This window comes from Borostomias antarcticus (assembly GCF_949987555.1).
Source record: "Borostomias antarcticus genome assembly, chromosome: 23".
Taxonomy (NCBI): domain Eukaryota; kingdom Metazoa; phylum Chordata; class Actinopteri; order Stomiiformes; family Stomiidae; genus Borostomias; species Borostomias antarcticus.
This window is the reverse complement of record NC_140256.1, coordinates 3,886,591-3,901,618: the sequence shown is the minus strand read 5'-3', so window position 1 is coordinate 3,901,618 and position 15,028 is coordinate 3,886,591. Positions and strand designations below refer to the sequence as shown.

General features: G+C 49.3%; 1 protein-coding gene across 1 annotated transcript in view; it reads left to right on the top strand.

Moving 5' to 3' along the window:
* Window positions 1-760: 760 nt before the first annotated feature.
* The window catches only part of dnah10 (dynein axonemal heavy chain 10), a gene marked incomplete at both ends in the record, with an annotated part of 41,122 nt that continues 26,854 nt past the window's right edge, over window positions 761-15,028 (top strand). Inside the window, 29 exons of the mRNA XM_084457423.1 lie at window positions 761-835; window positions 1,456-1,564; window positions 1,683-1,798; window positions 1,919-2,117; window positions 2,208-2,365; window positions 3,292-3,522; window positions 3,629-3,819; window positions 3,938-4,136; window positions 4,239-4,433; window positions 4,908-5,078; window positions 5,212-5,388; window positions 5,769-5,943; window positions 6,096-6,246; window positions 6,596-6,747; window positions 7,128-7,292; window positions 7,384-7,591; window positions 8,482-8,638; window positions 9,282-9,761; window positions 9,886-10,044; window positions 10,349-10,465; window positions 10,592-10,694; window positions 10,793-10,971; window positions 11,416-11,627; window positions 11,974-12,130; window positions 12,682-12,915; window positions 13,009-13,131; window positions 13,226-13,459; window positions 13,921-14,144; window positions 14,684-14,953. Of these exons, the coding sequence (XP_084313549.1) occupies window positions 761-835; window positions 1,456-1,564; window positions 1,683-1,798; window positions 1,919-2,117; window positions 2,208-2,365; window positions 3,292-3,522; window positions 3,629-3,819; window positions 3,938-4,136; window positions 4,239-4,433; window positions 4,908-5,078; window positions 5,212-5,388; window positions 5,769-5,943; window positions 6,096-6,246; window positions 6,596-6,747; window positions 7,128-7,292; window positions 7,384-7,591; window positions 8,482-8,638; window positions 9,282-9,761; window positions 9,886-10,044; window positions 10,349-10,465; window positions 10,592-10,694; window positions 10,793-10,971; window positions 11,416-11,627; window positions 11,974-12,130; window positions 12,682-12,915; window positions 13,009-13,131; window positions 13,226-13,459; window positions 13,921-14,144; window positions 14,684-14,953 (5,321 nt within the window). The remainder of the gene's footprint in view (window positions 836-1,455; window positions 1,565-1,682; window positions 1,799-1,918; window positions 2,118-2,207; window positions 2,366-3,291; window positions 3,523-3,628; window positions 3,820-3,937; window positions 4,137-4,238; window positions 4,434-4,907; window positions 5,079-5,211; window positions 5,389-5,768; window positions 5,944-6,095; window positions 6,247-6,595; window positions 6,748-7,127; window positions 7,293-7,383; window positions 7,592-8,481; window positions 8,639-9,281; window positions 9,762-9,885; window positions 10,045-10,348; window positions 10,466-10,591; window positions 10,695-10,792; window positions 10,972-11,415; window positions 11,628-11,973; window positions 12,131-12,681; window positions 12,916-13,008; window positions 13,132-13,225; window positions 13,460-13,920; window positions 14,145-14,683; window positions 14,954-15,028) is intronic.

The following is a 15,028-nucleotide window of genomic DNA, read 5'->3' as shown; positions in this document are numbered from 1 at the left end:
TTTGGAGTGGATAAGTGTTTTTACCCTTCGTGATAATCTAAGTTATCGTTAAGGTATTATGTCACTCGACGACCCGCGGGTAGAGTGGATAAGAAACCGCGTATATTCTTGTTTTTATTTCCCGGAGCCAGGTTGTTTCGAGGAGCTGCTCACTCGAGGAGATGGAGAAGACGAACAGAAGATAGTCAGATTTGTGAATGAAGTCACCGAGGAGGAGGCAGCATCCACGCTGCTGTTTTTCAAAGGAGTCAGAGAGGAGGAGGTTGAAATTGTAATTCCGATTGGTATGTAAGGTTACTTTTTATAAATATAGGCTCAACGTTAGCTAGCTAACGCCAGTGTTAACATTAATCGTCGTAACCGACGTTAAAGGTACCCAACGAAACGTGAATCAAAACAATCCGTTCTTTGTTTATTTTCGAAATTCCTCGATTATATGGTTCCTTGTAGTCTAATAAACATGTTGAATCACTTGAATGTCTTTCCTACCTTGTAATTTATTCGCAAAATGATATTTAGCTAATGTTTTGAAAACAACAAAGATGTGTGAAACGTCACTATTATGTGCTCCGCGTATTGACGCAATGACGTAGTACGCGTTTTTCGGGGACCACCTTCTCAAATTTGCTCTAGAGCGCATACTAGTGGTCAAAAACTACATTGGGTACCTTTAATATGTGTTGCCAGTTGGTGACATCTCATTCACGTGCCAGTTCTTTTGATCTTGCCTAAGACCCTTCGGAGCTCGCTGATGAGGAGGATGGAAGCAGTCTGGCAGAGTCACCCAAACGTCCTGAAACACCTGCTTCTGGGAAAGAGAAGTCTCCTGGAGAGAGTAAGACTATTATAGCTTGCCAACGTTATCTAGGCACCAACAGTGACAGCAACGACTCTGGTGACAGCTACTGTAACACATAGCTAGGTATCTTCCCTCACTCACTCACTCACTCACTCACTCACTCACTCACTCACTCACAACGGTTATGATGATGTAAATCCACCAGCTAACTAGCTAGTTAGTTATTTTTCGTCAAGAATCAGTATCGTATTGTTTGCATTGAACAGCATGAGTTATTGAGGATTGTGCATTTAAAAGTTTAGCTAACCTGAGCTCTCATCATGACCACAGAAAGGAGGAGGAGAGAGAGAGACTCTGAGGTCTCTCATACTACATCAGAGGTTGCCAAAACGGATTCTCCTCATCCCCCAGATGACTCCCAGACCCAAGCCACAGGAACAGAGGGTGCCTCAGAGTCAGACAACGACGATGAACCACCTCTCACCGTAAGAGATGTCACGTCTCTACGGTCTACTGTACATACTGTACATGTCTTAATCTTACATTAGTCTACCAATTAAAGTAAGCTAAATTATACATACTTTCAAGAACTGCACTAGTAAATTATTACCATTATTTCTCGATAAGTTTTAGGTTGTTTGTTTGTGTGCTCACAGAGGATAGAGGTTCGAGTGGTGTACCATGTTGAGCTTCATGTAGCAGTGAACAATGTACCAGAGAGGTTCATGAAAGCAAACATGCTCTACTTTCTAAGGAACACAAAAGGTGGGTGAGACAATGGTATTTCTATAATTACCTGTATTACTGAGCATGCTTTATGAAGGCATTTGATTTTGAGGAAAAAAACATTTTGTCGTTTACCTTTCCTAACCCTTGCTTTTAGAAACCATCATTGAACCTGTTGACATTAACGGAGCCAACAATTTGATGCCCACGCTACTGGAGTTTGGCGTGCTGAATGGACACTCTCTGCTGATGCTGAAGGACATGCTTAACCATGTGTGTAGGACAACCATGGATGCTCATCATGCTCCATAGTGAACAGCCAAGTCCGTGGTTACCTGTGTGATCACCTTCCTTCCAACCCTTGAGAACCCGTCTCTCTCTCTGCTGTCACAGGTGTACATCCCCATGCTCTCTGTCAACCAGCTGAAGCTCACTGACGGGGGCTACCAGCAGGGGGCTGCGGCCTCCAAGCATAAGGATGCGAGTGGAGACGCAGTGGAATCCCACGCAGTGCTCCTGATCCGCGATGAGTTGCTCAACAGCGCTCACAAGTTCTTAGGTCATATCGACAGGACTCTCCAGCAGTTGGAAGGTACAGTGTGTTTGCTGTTTGTTTCGGCGTGCCACTGCATCAGTGAGAGGAGCTTATGAATGTCCTGAAGCCATGGTCTCTTTACTGCAGGTGAGATTAAGCTGCACATCCCAGAGCTGGACCTGAAGCCGGAGGTGGGGGTGCTGTTAGCCAATCCGGAGGTGGTGGAGAAGCTGGAGCAGAGTGTGATGAACTGGCAGACCCAGATCACCATTGTTATCGAGGAACAGCAGAAGAAGAAGCCACAGGTTAACCACCCTGCAAAGCCCTTTCATTCTACACATTTTTAAGCATTCGGAATTCTATATATCTATCTGTCTGTCCATCGTTCTATCTATCTATCTATCTATCTATCTATCTATCTATCTATCTATCTATCTATCTGTCTGTCTGTCTGTCTGTCTGTCTGTCTGTCTGTCTGTCTGTCTGTCTGTCTGTCTGTCTATCTATCTATCTATCTTTCTATCTATCTATCTATCTATCTAATCACTCTAAAACCACTCTTCACATTACTCTAAAACCTAGTCCACTCTCAAGTGAAGGTACACTTCAAAAATGTACCTTAAAAACATTAACTGGATTATTCCACTAAACAAAAAAACGTACTATGAGGATACAGGAACACCTGAATACTGTCTTCACTTGTTCAATGAAATCCAATTATATGATACTCCATTTCCTCATAGTACGTATCTCCTCCCCTTACACACCTGTCACTGGAATTTGACACAGGTGGTCAGAGACTTTCAATTAATTAAACACATACATCAAACATAAAAAACAATAAATCAAACATAAAAAACTCTTCCATAAAAGGAAGTGGTTATGAACAAGTCTAAAGAACTGCAGGATGATGTCTCACCAGTAGAGTGTGGGCCGTTCCACCAGATCTATCTAGATAGCTTCCCTCAAAGTGTTGGCTCTGTGCGCATGCACATCCGTGCAAGCAGGACATGTTTGGGATTGCTGAGTTTGTTTCTGCCAGTCCAGACCCCATGTCTCTGTGATCGTCCCATGTCGCTATACAGTATGGCCGATTCAATCCCCCCCATTGACAATGAAGGGGAGGGGTTCGCTCCATTATACTATAGAATCTATAGTAGTAGTAAAGTATAGATGGCTGCTTGACCATTATTCTTAAAGGCTGCACCCAACATTTCCTCACCTCCCTAAGGCTCCAGGCCCCATGGCAGAGATAGATTTCTGGCGAGAGCGCGCGGCCACTCTGAGTGCTCTGAGCGAGCAGCTCAAACTCCCCGTGGTGAAGAAGATCCTGGAGGTGATGACCGAAGCAGACCCGGTCACCGTCCAGAACCTTGACATGACCGCGACCGAGCTCAGCAAGTACCACGTGGAGTCTGTGGAGAACGTGCGCTTCCTAAGCACCCTGGAGAGGCACTTCAAGGTGGGTCAACGGCCGAACTGCCCATTTATGTTACGTTCAGGACAGACTTAGTCGTACAGTGACTACTCAAGGCATTGCCAGCTTAGTGTTTTATTCTGTGCTCTAGAACCTCGCCACAGGAGCGGACTTCGGGGTGATCCTGAACACCATTCCCCTGGTGATGAATGGCCTGCGGATGGTGTGGATCATCTCCAGCCACTACAACAAGGACGAGCGCATGGTTCCCCTCATGGAGCGCATTGCCTGGGAGCTGTCTGAGCGCGTGGCTCGCGTGGTCAATGTCCGCGTGCTCTTCAAGTAAAGAGCCTTATCCTTGTACCCAGTTATCTTTACAACCGTAACCCATAATCTTCTTTCCAAATCACACGTTCTCCACAGTCTTGAGTAGACGTTTATGTTCTTCTGTGATGGACAGAGACAAGAGGGAGATAGCCAAGGCCAAAGCACAGGATGGGAAGCAGGTTCTGGACCAGTGGAAGGCTTGCTACTTTGAGGTGAGGGCCAGGATCGAGACATCGGGCAGAGACCCACGCTGGGAGTTTGACCGGAAGAAGCTGTTTGAGAAGACCGACTATATGGCCTCTATCTGCCAAGACCTGTACAACGTCCTGCAGGTCAGTTCAAATGTGGCTATTTCACAGAGATCAAACTCAAAACTGACTTACACCCACATTCTACTGATGGGTAAAGCATTTTTCTCTGCCTCTCTTGTGCAGATTCTGGAAGAGTTCTATAATATCTTTGGTCCGGAGCTGAAGGCGGTGACCGGAGACCCGAAGCGCATAGACGATGTGCTGCACTGGGTGGACAGCCTGGTGGTGCCCATCGAGGAGCTCAGCTTCGACCCCTTTAACATCCGAAAGATGGCCAGCTGGAAGGTTGTAATGCAGGACTTCACATCCAAAGTTCAGGTGAGTCCACTACTGTGCCTTCCCCTCCAGTCCCTTGTCATGGTAGTGGCAACAGCAGTGCCAGTGGCGGTTAAAAAAAACAACCATTACAACCCGCAACTATGAGGGGCAGTAGAGCACTGCTAGAAGGCCAGTAGAACACTGCTACAGGGGCAGTAGAACACTGCTAGAGGGGCAGTAGAACACTGCTAGAGGGGCAGTAGAACACTGCTACAGGGGCAGTAGAACACTGCTAGAGGGGCAGTAGAACACTGCTAGAGGGGCAGGAGAACACTGCTACAGGGGCAGTAGAACACTGCTACAGGGGCAGTAGAACACTGCTAGAGGGGCAGTAGAACACTGCTAGAGGGGCAGGAGAACACTGCTACAGTGTAGACGACTAGGCTTCTCTGGTCATCCAGGCAGCTTTTTGGTTTTGGCCCGTCATTCATCACACTTGGTACATATTCTCATCCTACACTTTTGTCCACCCAGGCTGTTGAAGGAGAGGCCATCAACTTCATTGACCAGTCCTTCAAGACCCTCCGCTCTGCGACGGCTGCCTTCGACATGTTGCTAAAGTTCAAACACATACGCTCCAGAGATGCCATCAACAACCAGATGATGCAGAAGTTCAACGACATCCTGGCCCAATACTGCAAAGAGGTTGCCGTAGAAACTAGTCCCAACTTAATCTCTATGGCTGAAGTTATTCTTATCATTAATATAACTTCCGTATAGAGTACAATGGCGGTATTATACAGTGTTGTGTTATAGTGTTGTCTTTGCGGTGGGGTAGGTGGACATAATCGATGGGATATTTGTGAAGCACAAGGACAACCCTCCCCTGAACAAGAACCAGCCACCTGTGGCGGGGGCCATCTACTGGGAGCGCTCGCTCTTCCACCGCATCAAACACACCATCATCCGCTTCCTGGAGGTGCAGGAGATGCTGGAGAGTGAGCAGGGCAAATCGGTGAGAACAACACTAAGCCGGTAACCCGTCACATTTCAGGGGGAAAGGTGTGAAATGCCAAGATCGTACGTTCCTCTGTTTAACCTCTCTGTCTCCTTATTTCTACCTCTCCTACTGCTCCCTCCCTCCCTCGCCTCTCCCTCTCTCCATCTCTCCCTCTCTCCCTCCTTCTCTCTCTCCCTCCATCCCTCCCTCTCCCCCTCCCTCTCTCCCTCCCTCCCTCTCTCCCTCCCTCCCTCCCTCCCTCCCTCCCTCTCCCTCCCTCTCTCCCTCCCTCTCTCCCTCTCTCTCTCCCTCCCTCCCTCCCTCTCTCCCTCCCTCTCTCTCTCTCTCCCTCCCTCCCTCCCTCCCTCTCTCCCTCCTTCCCTCCCCCCTGTCAGGCCAAGGCCAAGTACCTGGAGGTGGGGGTGCGTATGAGGGACTACGAGGTGAGGAAGTACGAGCACTGGCGTGAGGACACGGAGCAGAGTCTGCCTCTGCTGATGAAGAGGACCCTGCTGGTCATGGTCAACAGCTCCGGGGTCGTCACTGACCAGACCTCGGCAGACATGGTCAGTACCGTCCACATCCACCGACCTACAGTACGTCCTCATCCGTTCTCACGTCAAGTCCACTGTGTCGTCTCTCGCGGCTTCCCCGCGATCTTCCCCGTCTACTTCCTGTGTACATTTTTTCGTTCTCTCTCGCTCAGGCGGCCCTGGTTGCAGAGCGGGAGATGGAGAGGGGCGTGCGCTACGTGGTGAACTTTGCCCCCGAGCTCAAGGAGATCATATCCGAGACCAAGTACCTGGAGCAGCTGGGCTTCTCTGTGCCCGAGCTGGCCCGAAATGTGGCTCTGCAGGAGGACAAATTCCTCAGGTGACGATGCTCCCGCACAACTAGCACTGACTCATCCATTTATCCAGTCCTATGTTCTGACACTGTCAAAATATATAAAAAAAATATAATATATATATAAGCGAGATGCATGACCAACAGTCAGTGTAGTTTGTTACTGTTTTTAATTATTATTATTATTATTGTGTATTGTATTTGTTCTTTTGTTATTTATGTATTTGTGTGAACTCGTCAGCACTGTAAACGAGGGAAACCTCAGTGCAGAGTATAAATAAAGGTTTGAAATGAAGTTTTCTCCACAAAGTGGGTAAAAAAACGGCGTAGATATCCCACTCGGCCCGACCCGTCTGAACCCTGTGGTGGGCGTTAGGTATGTGGACGGCCTGAGGAACGTGGTGAACCGCTACCAGTCTCTGATGGACAGCCTGAACGACGCCGAGTTCGCCCTGCTGTCCGAGCAGATCCAGGAGCTCCGGAGAGTGATGCGCTCCGGGTTCAAGAGGCTCAACTGGAACGCTCTAGGTACGCACGCTTCGAACCTAATCACACTGGAAACGCCGTGTATGAATACCACAGGCGAATAGCCTGCAGGCAGGGCTGAAAATGAACACCTGCCACCGGCCAAATGCAGGTGAAATTTCCAATTGGTGACTAGATTTCGGAAGGATATCTGAAAAAAATATATACTTGGCCGGTAGATTTTTTCATCTACAGTCCCCTTGGCAGGTGACTCACCGTGAGCCAAAAAGTTAATTTTCACCCTGCCTGCAGGTCTCACTCTCTCTCTCATTCCTCTCACTCACTCCTTCCAGCTGTGCTTCAGTAGCGTCTGATGATTCAGTAGCGTCCGTGACTCTCCGCGTTCGTCCTTAAGAGATTTTCTGCGTTTGTCCGTTTTCCAGGCATCTCCGAGTTCATCGGCCGGGCCAGCCAGGCCGCCTCGAAATTTGAATCGCTTGTCAATCAAATCCAGAAGAACGAGAGGGACATCGATGCCAAGCTGCAGTCCATGGAGACGGCCAACCTGTTCAAGTTTCCAGCTCCGGACAAATCCAACGACTTACCAGGTGGAATGTGAATGCGTTGTGTAAAAAGACACAGTGTCTCTTTGTCTCGGTCCGTAGATCTGTCTCATGGGGTTTGGACCTGTCGTTGTAGGGGTGAAGGAGTTCTGTGAGATGATCGAGCGAGAGAGGGCCAAGGATATGAACCTGCTGAGCCGGAAGTATACGGCCATCGGCCCTCTGCTCACCAAGATGGAGAGTCTGATCATGCAGAGCAGCAGTGGCAAGGCCAAACGCATGGCCCAGTACTACACCTACTGGGAACGCAAGGTCTTCGACTCCCTCACCAAGATGGTGATCAGGTGATTTGAACGATGATGTCCAGTAGTGCTGTATATCATCTTGGATTTCGCGATACGATACGCATCACGATACACAGGTACGATACGTATTGCGATACACACATCATTTACTGAAAGATTTTAAGTGTTCAAGACTGAAAACTGAATGGCTCAAATGCACTATATAGATAACTCAAACTCAATGACTGGACAGAGAGCTAGCTAATAAATATTTTACATTTGATATCCATGCTTTTTAAACTGTCAACATTGTAGTATTTATGGTTTTTCAAAATTATTTATATGTATGCTTTTTTAACTTAATATTTTAGAATATGCTTTTTAAACTGGATATAAAAATTTAAATCAAAAGAAGAAAAAGAAAAAAAAAAGAATACAATTTTACAGCGCCCGGCTGTATCGATACTCCGGGCTGAAAGATCGATACAGTATCGCGAGACTACGTACCGCGATGCATCGTTGTATCGATACAATCCTACAGCCCTAACGTCCAGTATGTGTTGTACTGTTTACAATAAGCGGGGATAATATGATTTCTTGAATTGAAGGTGGCAATACATGTCTGTCTCTCTCTCTCCCTCTCTCTCTCTCTCTCTCTCTCTCTCTCTATCTATCTTGCTCCCTCTCTCTCTCTCTCGCTCTCTCTCTCTCTCTCTCTCTCTCTCTCTCTCTCTCTCTCTCTTTCTTTCTATCTTGCTCCCTCCCTCTCTCTCTCTCTCTCTCTCTCTCTCTCTCCCTCTTTATCTCTCTCTCTCTCTCTCTCTCTCTCTTTCTTTCTATCTTGCTCCCTCTCTCTCTCTCTCTCTCTCTCTCTCTCTCTCTCCCTCTTTCTCTCTCTCTCTCTCTCTCTCTCTCTCTGTATCTCGCTCCCTCTCTCTCTCTCTCCCTAGAAACATCCATACCTTCAACATGGCCATGATGGGAACCACGCCTCTGTTCCAGATAGAGACCATCCTGTCCGCTCCTGAGATCGTGCTTCATCCCAAGACCAACGAGGTGTACAAGCTCATCCTGCACTGTGTCAGAGACTGCGTGGAGAGCACCAAGGTGAGACCTGTCCCCTCCTCTTGGTTGGTTACTAGAGAATGTCAATATCCCTTAGGAGACGTTCAGACTTGGTTTTAGAATGCGTTTTGGACGATCAGATTCAAATTCAGGACAGCGCTGAATACAAGTGTAAACGGCCACCAAAAAGTTTTGTGAAACGTTTCCTCAAACTACTTGCAGAGGTGGTCTGGGACAGAAAAATATGTCATCAGTGTAGGATCATTTTTCTCCTTTTTCACCTTATCCTGCACTCTTTTGCAAGTCACAAATTACTTGTCCTATCAATCGAAACAGTTGGAATAGTCCTACTATGTACATTAGTCCTTCAAACATATTCGGCTGCTTTTATGCGCACTATTTTTGAATCGGCCCGAAGTCAAACCGACTGATTATTGATTTGTTTACATGGAACAGCTGTGCGACACGCAGGCAGCAGTGAGTGAGTTACTATGGTTACTATATACAAACACAAGCGGTCAGCTGGGCAGATTTGGAGACGCATGATAGACACAAGCGTAAACAACGACGTATCTCGCTGTCCACTCGTGATCCGATCGTCCGGAGCGCATTCTAAGACCGAGTCCAAACAGGGTCTAACGGCGCGAGGTGACCCGTCCTCCGAACCCCTCTCTGCCCCCCTCAGCGGTTCGTGCGCTGGATGCACGGCACCTGCATCGAGTGTCCCCCCCAGCGCGTGGACGGAGAGGACGAGCCTGTGGTGCTCAGCTTCTACGCCGAGGTGTGCCAGCACCCCCAGGTCAGCGAGCGCGCCGTGGCCGTGTCGCAGAACGCCCAGCGCCTCCTCAACGCCGTGGGCCGCTACCTCAGCCGCTGGAAGCGCTACCGGCCCCTCTGGAAGCTGGACAAGGCCTTCGTCATGGACAAGTTCGCGGCCAAGAGGCCCTCGTGCGTCATGTACGACGAGAAGCTGCAGTTCTACGCCGGCATCAGCCGGGAGGTGGCTCTGCAGCCCCTGGTGAAGGACGAGCACATCATCCGTCTGAACCTGGAGCCGCTGGCGCGCACCGTGCAGGAGAACGCCCAGGCCTGGGTCAGCTCCCTGGGCAGGCTACTCAACGAGTCCGTCCGCGAGGATCTCTTCAGCCTGCGGAGTGACCTAGCGGTACTCGCTACTTTTAGACTACACCGTCTTCTGCGTTGCCGAGTGCCGTCATTCTCAGCTTTTACTCAGCAGCTAGCTACTGCTATTTGTGAGTGTCGTGTCCTTGTGTGTGTTTCACGAACAGCAACTCTCAGAGAACCTGAAGAGGAACCCCAACACGCTGGAGGACCTGAAGTTTGTCCTGGGCAACATCTCGGACATCCGTGACATGTCTCTGATCGTGGAGCTCAGGTTCACGGACATCCAGGAGAGATACAGGACCCTGGGCATGTACCAAGTGGAGGTAAGGTCTCACATAGGGAGTATAACCTGCGTGGCTGGGTCTAGCTCTCTGTAGGAGAGGAGCTCCCTGTCCAGTCTGTGTTTTCCCAGCTGAACCAACGGTGCTGCTGTTTGTGTGTGCAGCCAGGGGTGAAAATTAACTTTTTGGCTCACGGTGAGTCACCTGCCAAGGGGACTGTAAATGAAAAAAATCTACCGGCCAAGTATATATTTTTTCCAGATAGCCTTCCGAAATCTAGTCGCCAATTGGAAATTTGACCTGCATTTGGCCGGTGGCAGGTGTTAATTTTCAGCCCTGTGTGCAGGCCGCGGAGGAGGAGCTGGAACTGGCCGCCAGTATCGGACAGCTGTGGAGGGACCTGTTCGCAGAGTCCAGACTGGTGGACCGCAGCCTGGGCCGGGTCAAGAAGACCTTCACCGAGGTGAGATACTGTACAACAGCATATATAATTAATACTAACGTCAACACTGCATCCACTCATTCATGTGCGTTGTCATGAAACCCCTCCCCAAACACTAATGTCCTTTTGCTCCCCCCGGCGTCGTAGATCACCAAGGAGCAAATTGAGGCGTATAAGCAGGAGCTGGACATCTTTGCGGAGAGCTTCAACATGCACGGACCCGGTGCCGTGGGAGACAACTTGGAGAAAGGTACCTCAGCTCATGCTGACTGATACAACAGCCTCATACCAGCTCACTGGATATACAGTATCAAATCAATGGACTTGTCTCTGCCCCCGCCTCCGTAGGAGTGACAGTGATGGGAACCTATGAAACAGAGCTTTCTCAAATGGAGGCGGGGCGCCAGGAGCTGGCCAACGCAGAGAAGCTGTTCGACCTGCCCATCACCATGTACCCAGATCTGCTCAAAGTGCAGACGGAGATGAAAGGCCTGCGTCAGATCTACGAGATCTACAACGCCCAGAAAGTGAGAGTTTCACGGGATGCGTATTTGCATGTGTGTAGCCTGAACGTCGACAGGCGGTGTTAATTCTGTGAATTAAAAATCTTACTTGGTTAAGTTTAGATTTCAAAGAACACGCTGAGTGGTCGGTCAAGCTGGTTTCAAACAAAGACAATAGGTTTATTCTATGTTACGATTTGCAAGTCGGACCCTAGCACAGGAAGTGAATCCAGGCAAGATTGAGTGACTGGGGAACGAAAGCGATAGTTTATAACGTGAAAAAGGAAGTGACACAGTTTCAGGATGAAGAGGACAGGGAAGTGATGTCACACAGGAACAATTTGTAGTTTTAACAGACTGATTCTAGAGGAACGAACTACAAAGTTAGAACAACAGTCAAGTAGGAAAACAAAACACATTGGTGAGACTTGAATGTCATTCACAATTGCGTGTGCGTGCGTCCCGCAGGCGGCCAAGACAGAGTGGTCCCAGACGCTGTGGGCGAACCTGAACATCCAGCTGCTGCAGGAGGGCAGCGAGGGCTTCATCAGGAGCCTGAGGAAGCTGCACAAGGACGTGCGGGGCATGCCGGTGGCCTTCTTCCTGGACACCCGCCTGAAGGAGTTCAAAGACTCCCTGCCTCTCCTGCTGGACCTGAAGAACGAGGCCCTCAGAGACAGGTCAGCCCCGCAGAGCAGATCGCACAGTAGAATGCACACTAAGCCGGACACTAACCATATTATGATAGTTATTAAGATAGATAGTTGTCCATCAGACAAGTGAGGTGAATGTGGTTTTGTACGGTCTGTGTAGGGGTGAAAATTAACTTTTTGGCTCACGGTGAGTCACCTGCCAAGGGGACTGTAGATTAAAAAAATCCACCGGCCAAGTATATCTTTTTTTCAGATAGCCTTCAGAAATCTAGTCGCCAATTGGAAATTTTACCTGCATTTGGCCAGTGGCAGGTGTTAATTTACAGCCCTGAGTACAGCATAGATGGTGAGGAGGTTTGTGTGCTTCCTTCAGACACTGGACCGAGCTGATGAAGAGGACTCGCACCAGCTTTGAGATGAACCCCGAGACCTTCACTCTGGAGAACATGTTTGCTATGGAGCTTCAGAACTACGCCAATGTCATTGACGATATCGTCACCTCTGCTGTCAAAGAGCTCAGCATTGAGAAGGCAAGCGACATGAATCACGCTAAACTGATATTTTGTCATTCTTTTGATTAGCGTATGTGTTAAAGTGTGTTTCAGTGCTTGTGCACATACAGTACATGTGTGTCTCTGATGAGACTACTAACACACACACTGTGAAATAAGAAGACCCTGTCAGTTTTCTGTGGGGCAGTCAAATTCAGGTCAGTGGTTCGAATCCCAGCTCCAACTGTCCACATGTCGAAGTGTCCTTGAGCAAGGCACCTAACCCCAAATTGCTCCCAATGAGCAGGTTAGCACCTTGCATGGCAGCTTCTGCCATTGGTGTGTGAATGGGTGTGTGAATGGGTGAATGAGAGGCCATTGTAAAGCGCTTTGAGTGCCGCTAAGGTGGAAAAGCGCTATATAAGTGCAGTCCATTTACTAACCAGCCTTATCTTTAATGCTCATATTGGTGTCTATGCTTCAATGTGTGTGCATTGTGTTTGTGAACGTGTGTGTGTGTGTGTGTGTTTGTGTGTGTGTGCGTGTGTGCGTGTGTGCGTGTGTGTGTGTGTGTGTGTGTGTGAGTACAGGGAGTGAAGGAGGTGGTGGAGACCTGGGATAACATGAAGTTCAGCGTGCAGCGCTACTTCAAAGGAACCCAGGAGCGCGGCTCTGTGCTGGGCGCGGTGGACGAGATCCTGCAGAACCTGGACGACAACGCCATGAACCTGCAGAGCATGGCCGGCAGCCGCTTCGTAGGACCCTTCCTGGCCACCGTACAGCAGTGGGAGAAAAGCCTGTCCCTCATCAGTGAGGTCATAGAGGTCAGTCCCAGGTCATACTCTTAACTCCGGTCACTGCTTTGGACAGGTGGCTCTGCTGAAACGATGTATACATCTCACATAACATGCGCCTAGGTCTGGATGCTGGTGCAACGCAAGTGGATGTACCTAGAGAGCATCTTCATTGGTGGGGACATCCGCTCTCAGCTACCGGAGGAGGCCAAGAAATTTGACAACATTGACAAAATGTTCAAAAAGGCAAGTGTCACTCCCACGACCATACCACGGTGTTAAACTCAAGCTAATGAGTTGATACAGCAGTCATTTCTAATGTTGACGTGTTTGTGTTCAGATGATGACCGACACAGTGAGGGACCCGGGCATTAAGAAGTGCTGCCTGGTGCCCAACCGGCTGACCGACCTGCAGTGTCTGAGCGACGGCCTGGAGAGGTGCCAGAAGAGCCTCAACGACTACCTGGACTCCAAACGCAACGCCTTCCCGCGCTTCTTCTTCATCTCCGACGACGAGCTGCTCAGCATCCTGGGTAGCAGTGACCCCACCTGCGTCCAGGAGCACATAATCAAGGTAGCTAGCGCGTCGCTAACCAGCCCCTGTAGGAGGAACAGGGAGTTAAAATAGTCTTAATAGTCTTCCGCAATCTCCCCCCCCGGGGATCAATAAAGTACCAGCTACCTACCTACTAAGGCAGAGTCTGAGTTGGGAGTGATGGATCATAATATACTTCCTTTTTCTCTCTCATCAGACTTTTATTGGTTAGCTGTGAGTCTTTTATTTTAAGATATTTTTCAGCTTTCAGGTAACTTTTCAGCTTTAATGTTATAGGACAGTGTAGAGAGACAGGAAATATGGGAGAGAGAGAGAGAGGACCTGCGGCACAGGACCCAAGCTGGGAATTGAACCCGGGTCCACAGCGCGAAGGACTAGCCTTCATATGGTGCGCGCCTTACCCGGTGAGCTACCGGGGCGCCCCTTGCTGTGAGTCTTAACGGGCGTGGCTTTTCTCTCCCCCTGTCCCCGTCACCCAGATGTACGACAACATAGCGTCCTTGCGGTTTGACGTGGGGGGGAACGGGCAGACGGTGGCGGGGGCGCTGGTGTCCGCCGAGGGGGAGGTGATGGACCTGAAGCAGCCGGTCCCGGCCGAGGGCCGAGTGGAGGACTGGATGACCGGAGTCCTGCTGGAGATGAGGAGGACCAACAGGCTCATCACCAAGGAGGCCATCTTCCACTACTGTGAAGACCGGGGAAGGTCGGTGGTTGTTGAATACCGTTGGAATATCGTCATACAACGTGCTACTGTAGGTGGACAGTGACCACAATGGCAGGGGTTTTCCTGGCTCAGAATGGGTCTTTGGGGGGTGAAGCGCGCACAATTTTTGGGAGGAAACCTCTGAGTAGCCCACCAGCATACTGTATATAGGCCTTTATTAGGCCTATTCGCTGTTGTTTTGACTGAGCTCACTTTTCACAATTGCGTGAAATCTCCCGACATGACACAAAATGGATATGAAGCCAAAATGTTTGATACCGATACCCTGTCTATTCATTATCTTGATTACTAGTGGTCCAAACCATGGACAGTGCAAGAAAGAGGGATGGGCAGTACTTGAAACAAGCTATCAAACACATTTGGAGAGGATTTGAATTGCTATTTTTAATCTCAATTTTTTTAGCATTTTGGCGCTGGTGACTTTCCTTTGGCTCTGGCTAAAAACTCTTTGGGGGGGGGCGCCAAAAAATCCTCTATGCAGGAAAAGCCCTGAATGTGTTGTGTGTGTCGGCCCTCAGGGTGGACTGGATGCTGCTGTACCAGGGCATGGTGGTGCTGGCGGGGAACCAGGTGTGGTGGACCTGGGAGGTGGAGGACGTCTTCAACAAGCTGAAGAAGGGCGAGAAGCAGGCGATGAAGAACTACGCCAAGAGGATGCACCAGCAGATCGACGAGCTGGTCACGCGCATCACTCAGCCCATGAAGAAGAACGACCGGCGCAAGATCAACACCGTGCTCATCATCGACGTCCACGCCAGGGACATTGTGGACAACTTTGTGAGGGACAGGTGAGGGATAAGACAGTACGGTCCATACTGACTCTGTTGTGTGTTGTTGAATACGCTTGAACACGTCTTGTCTGT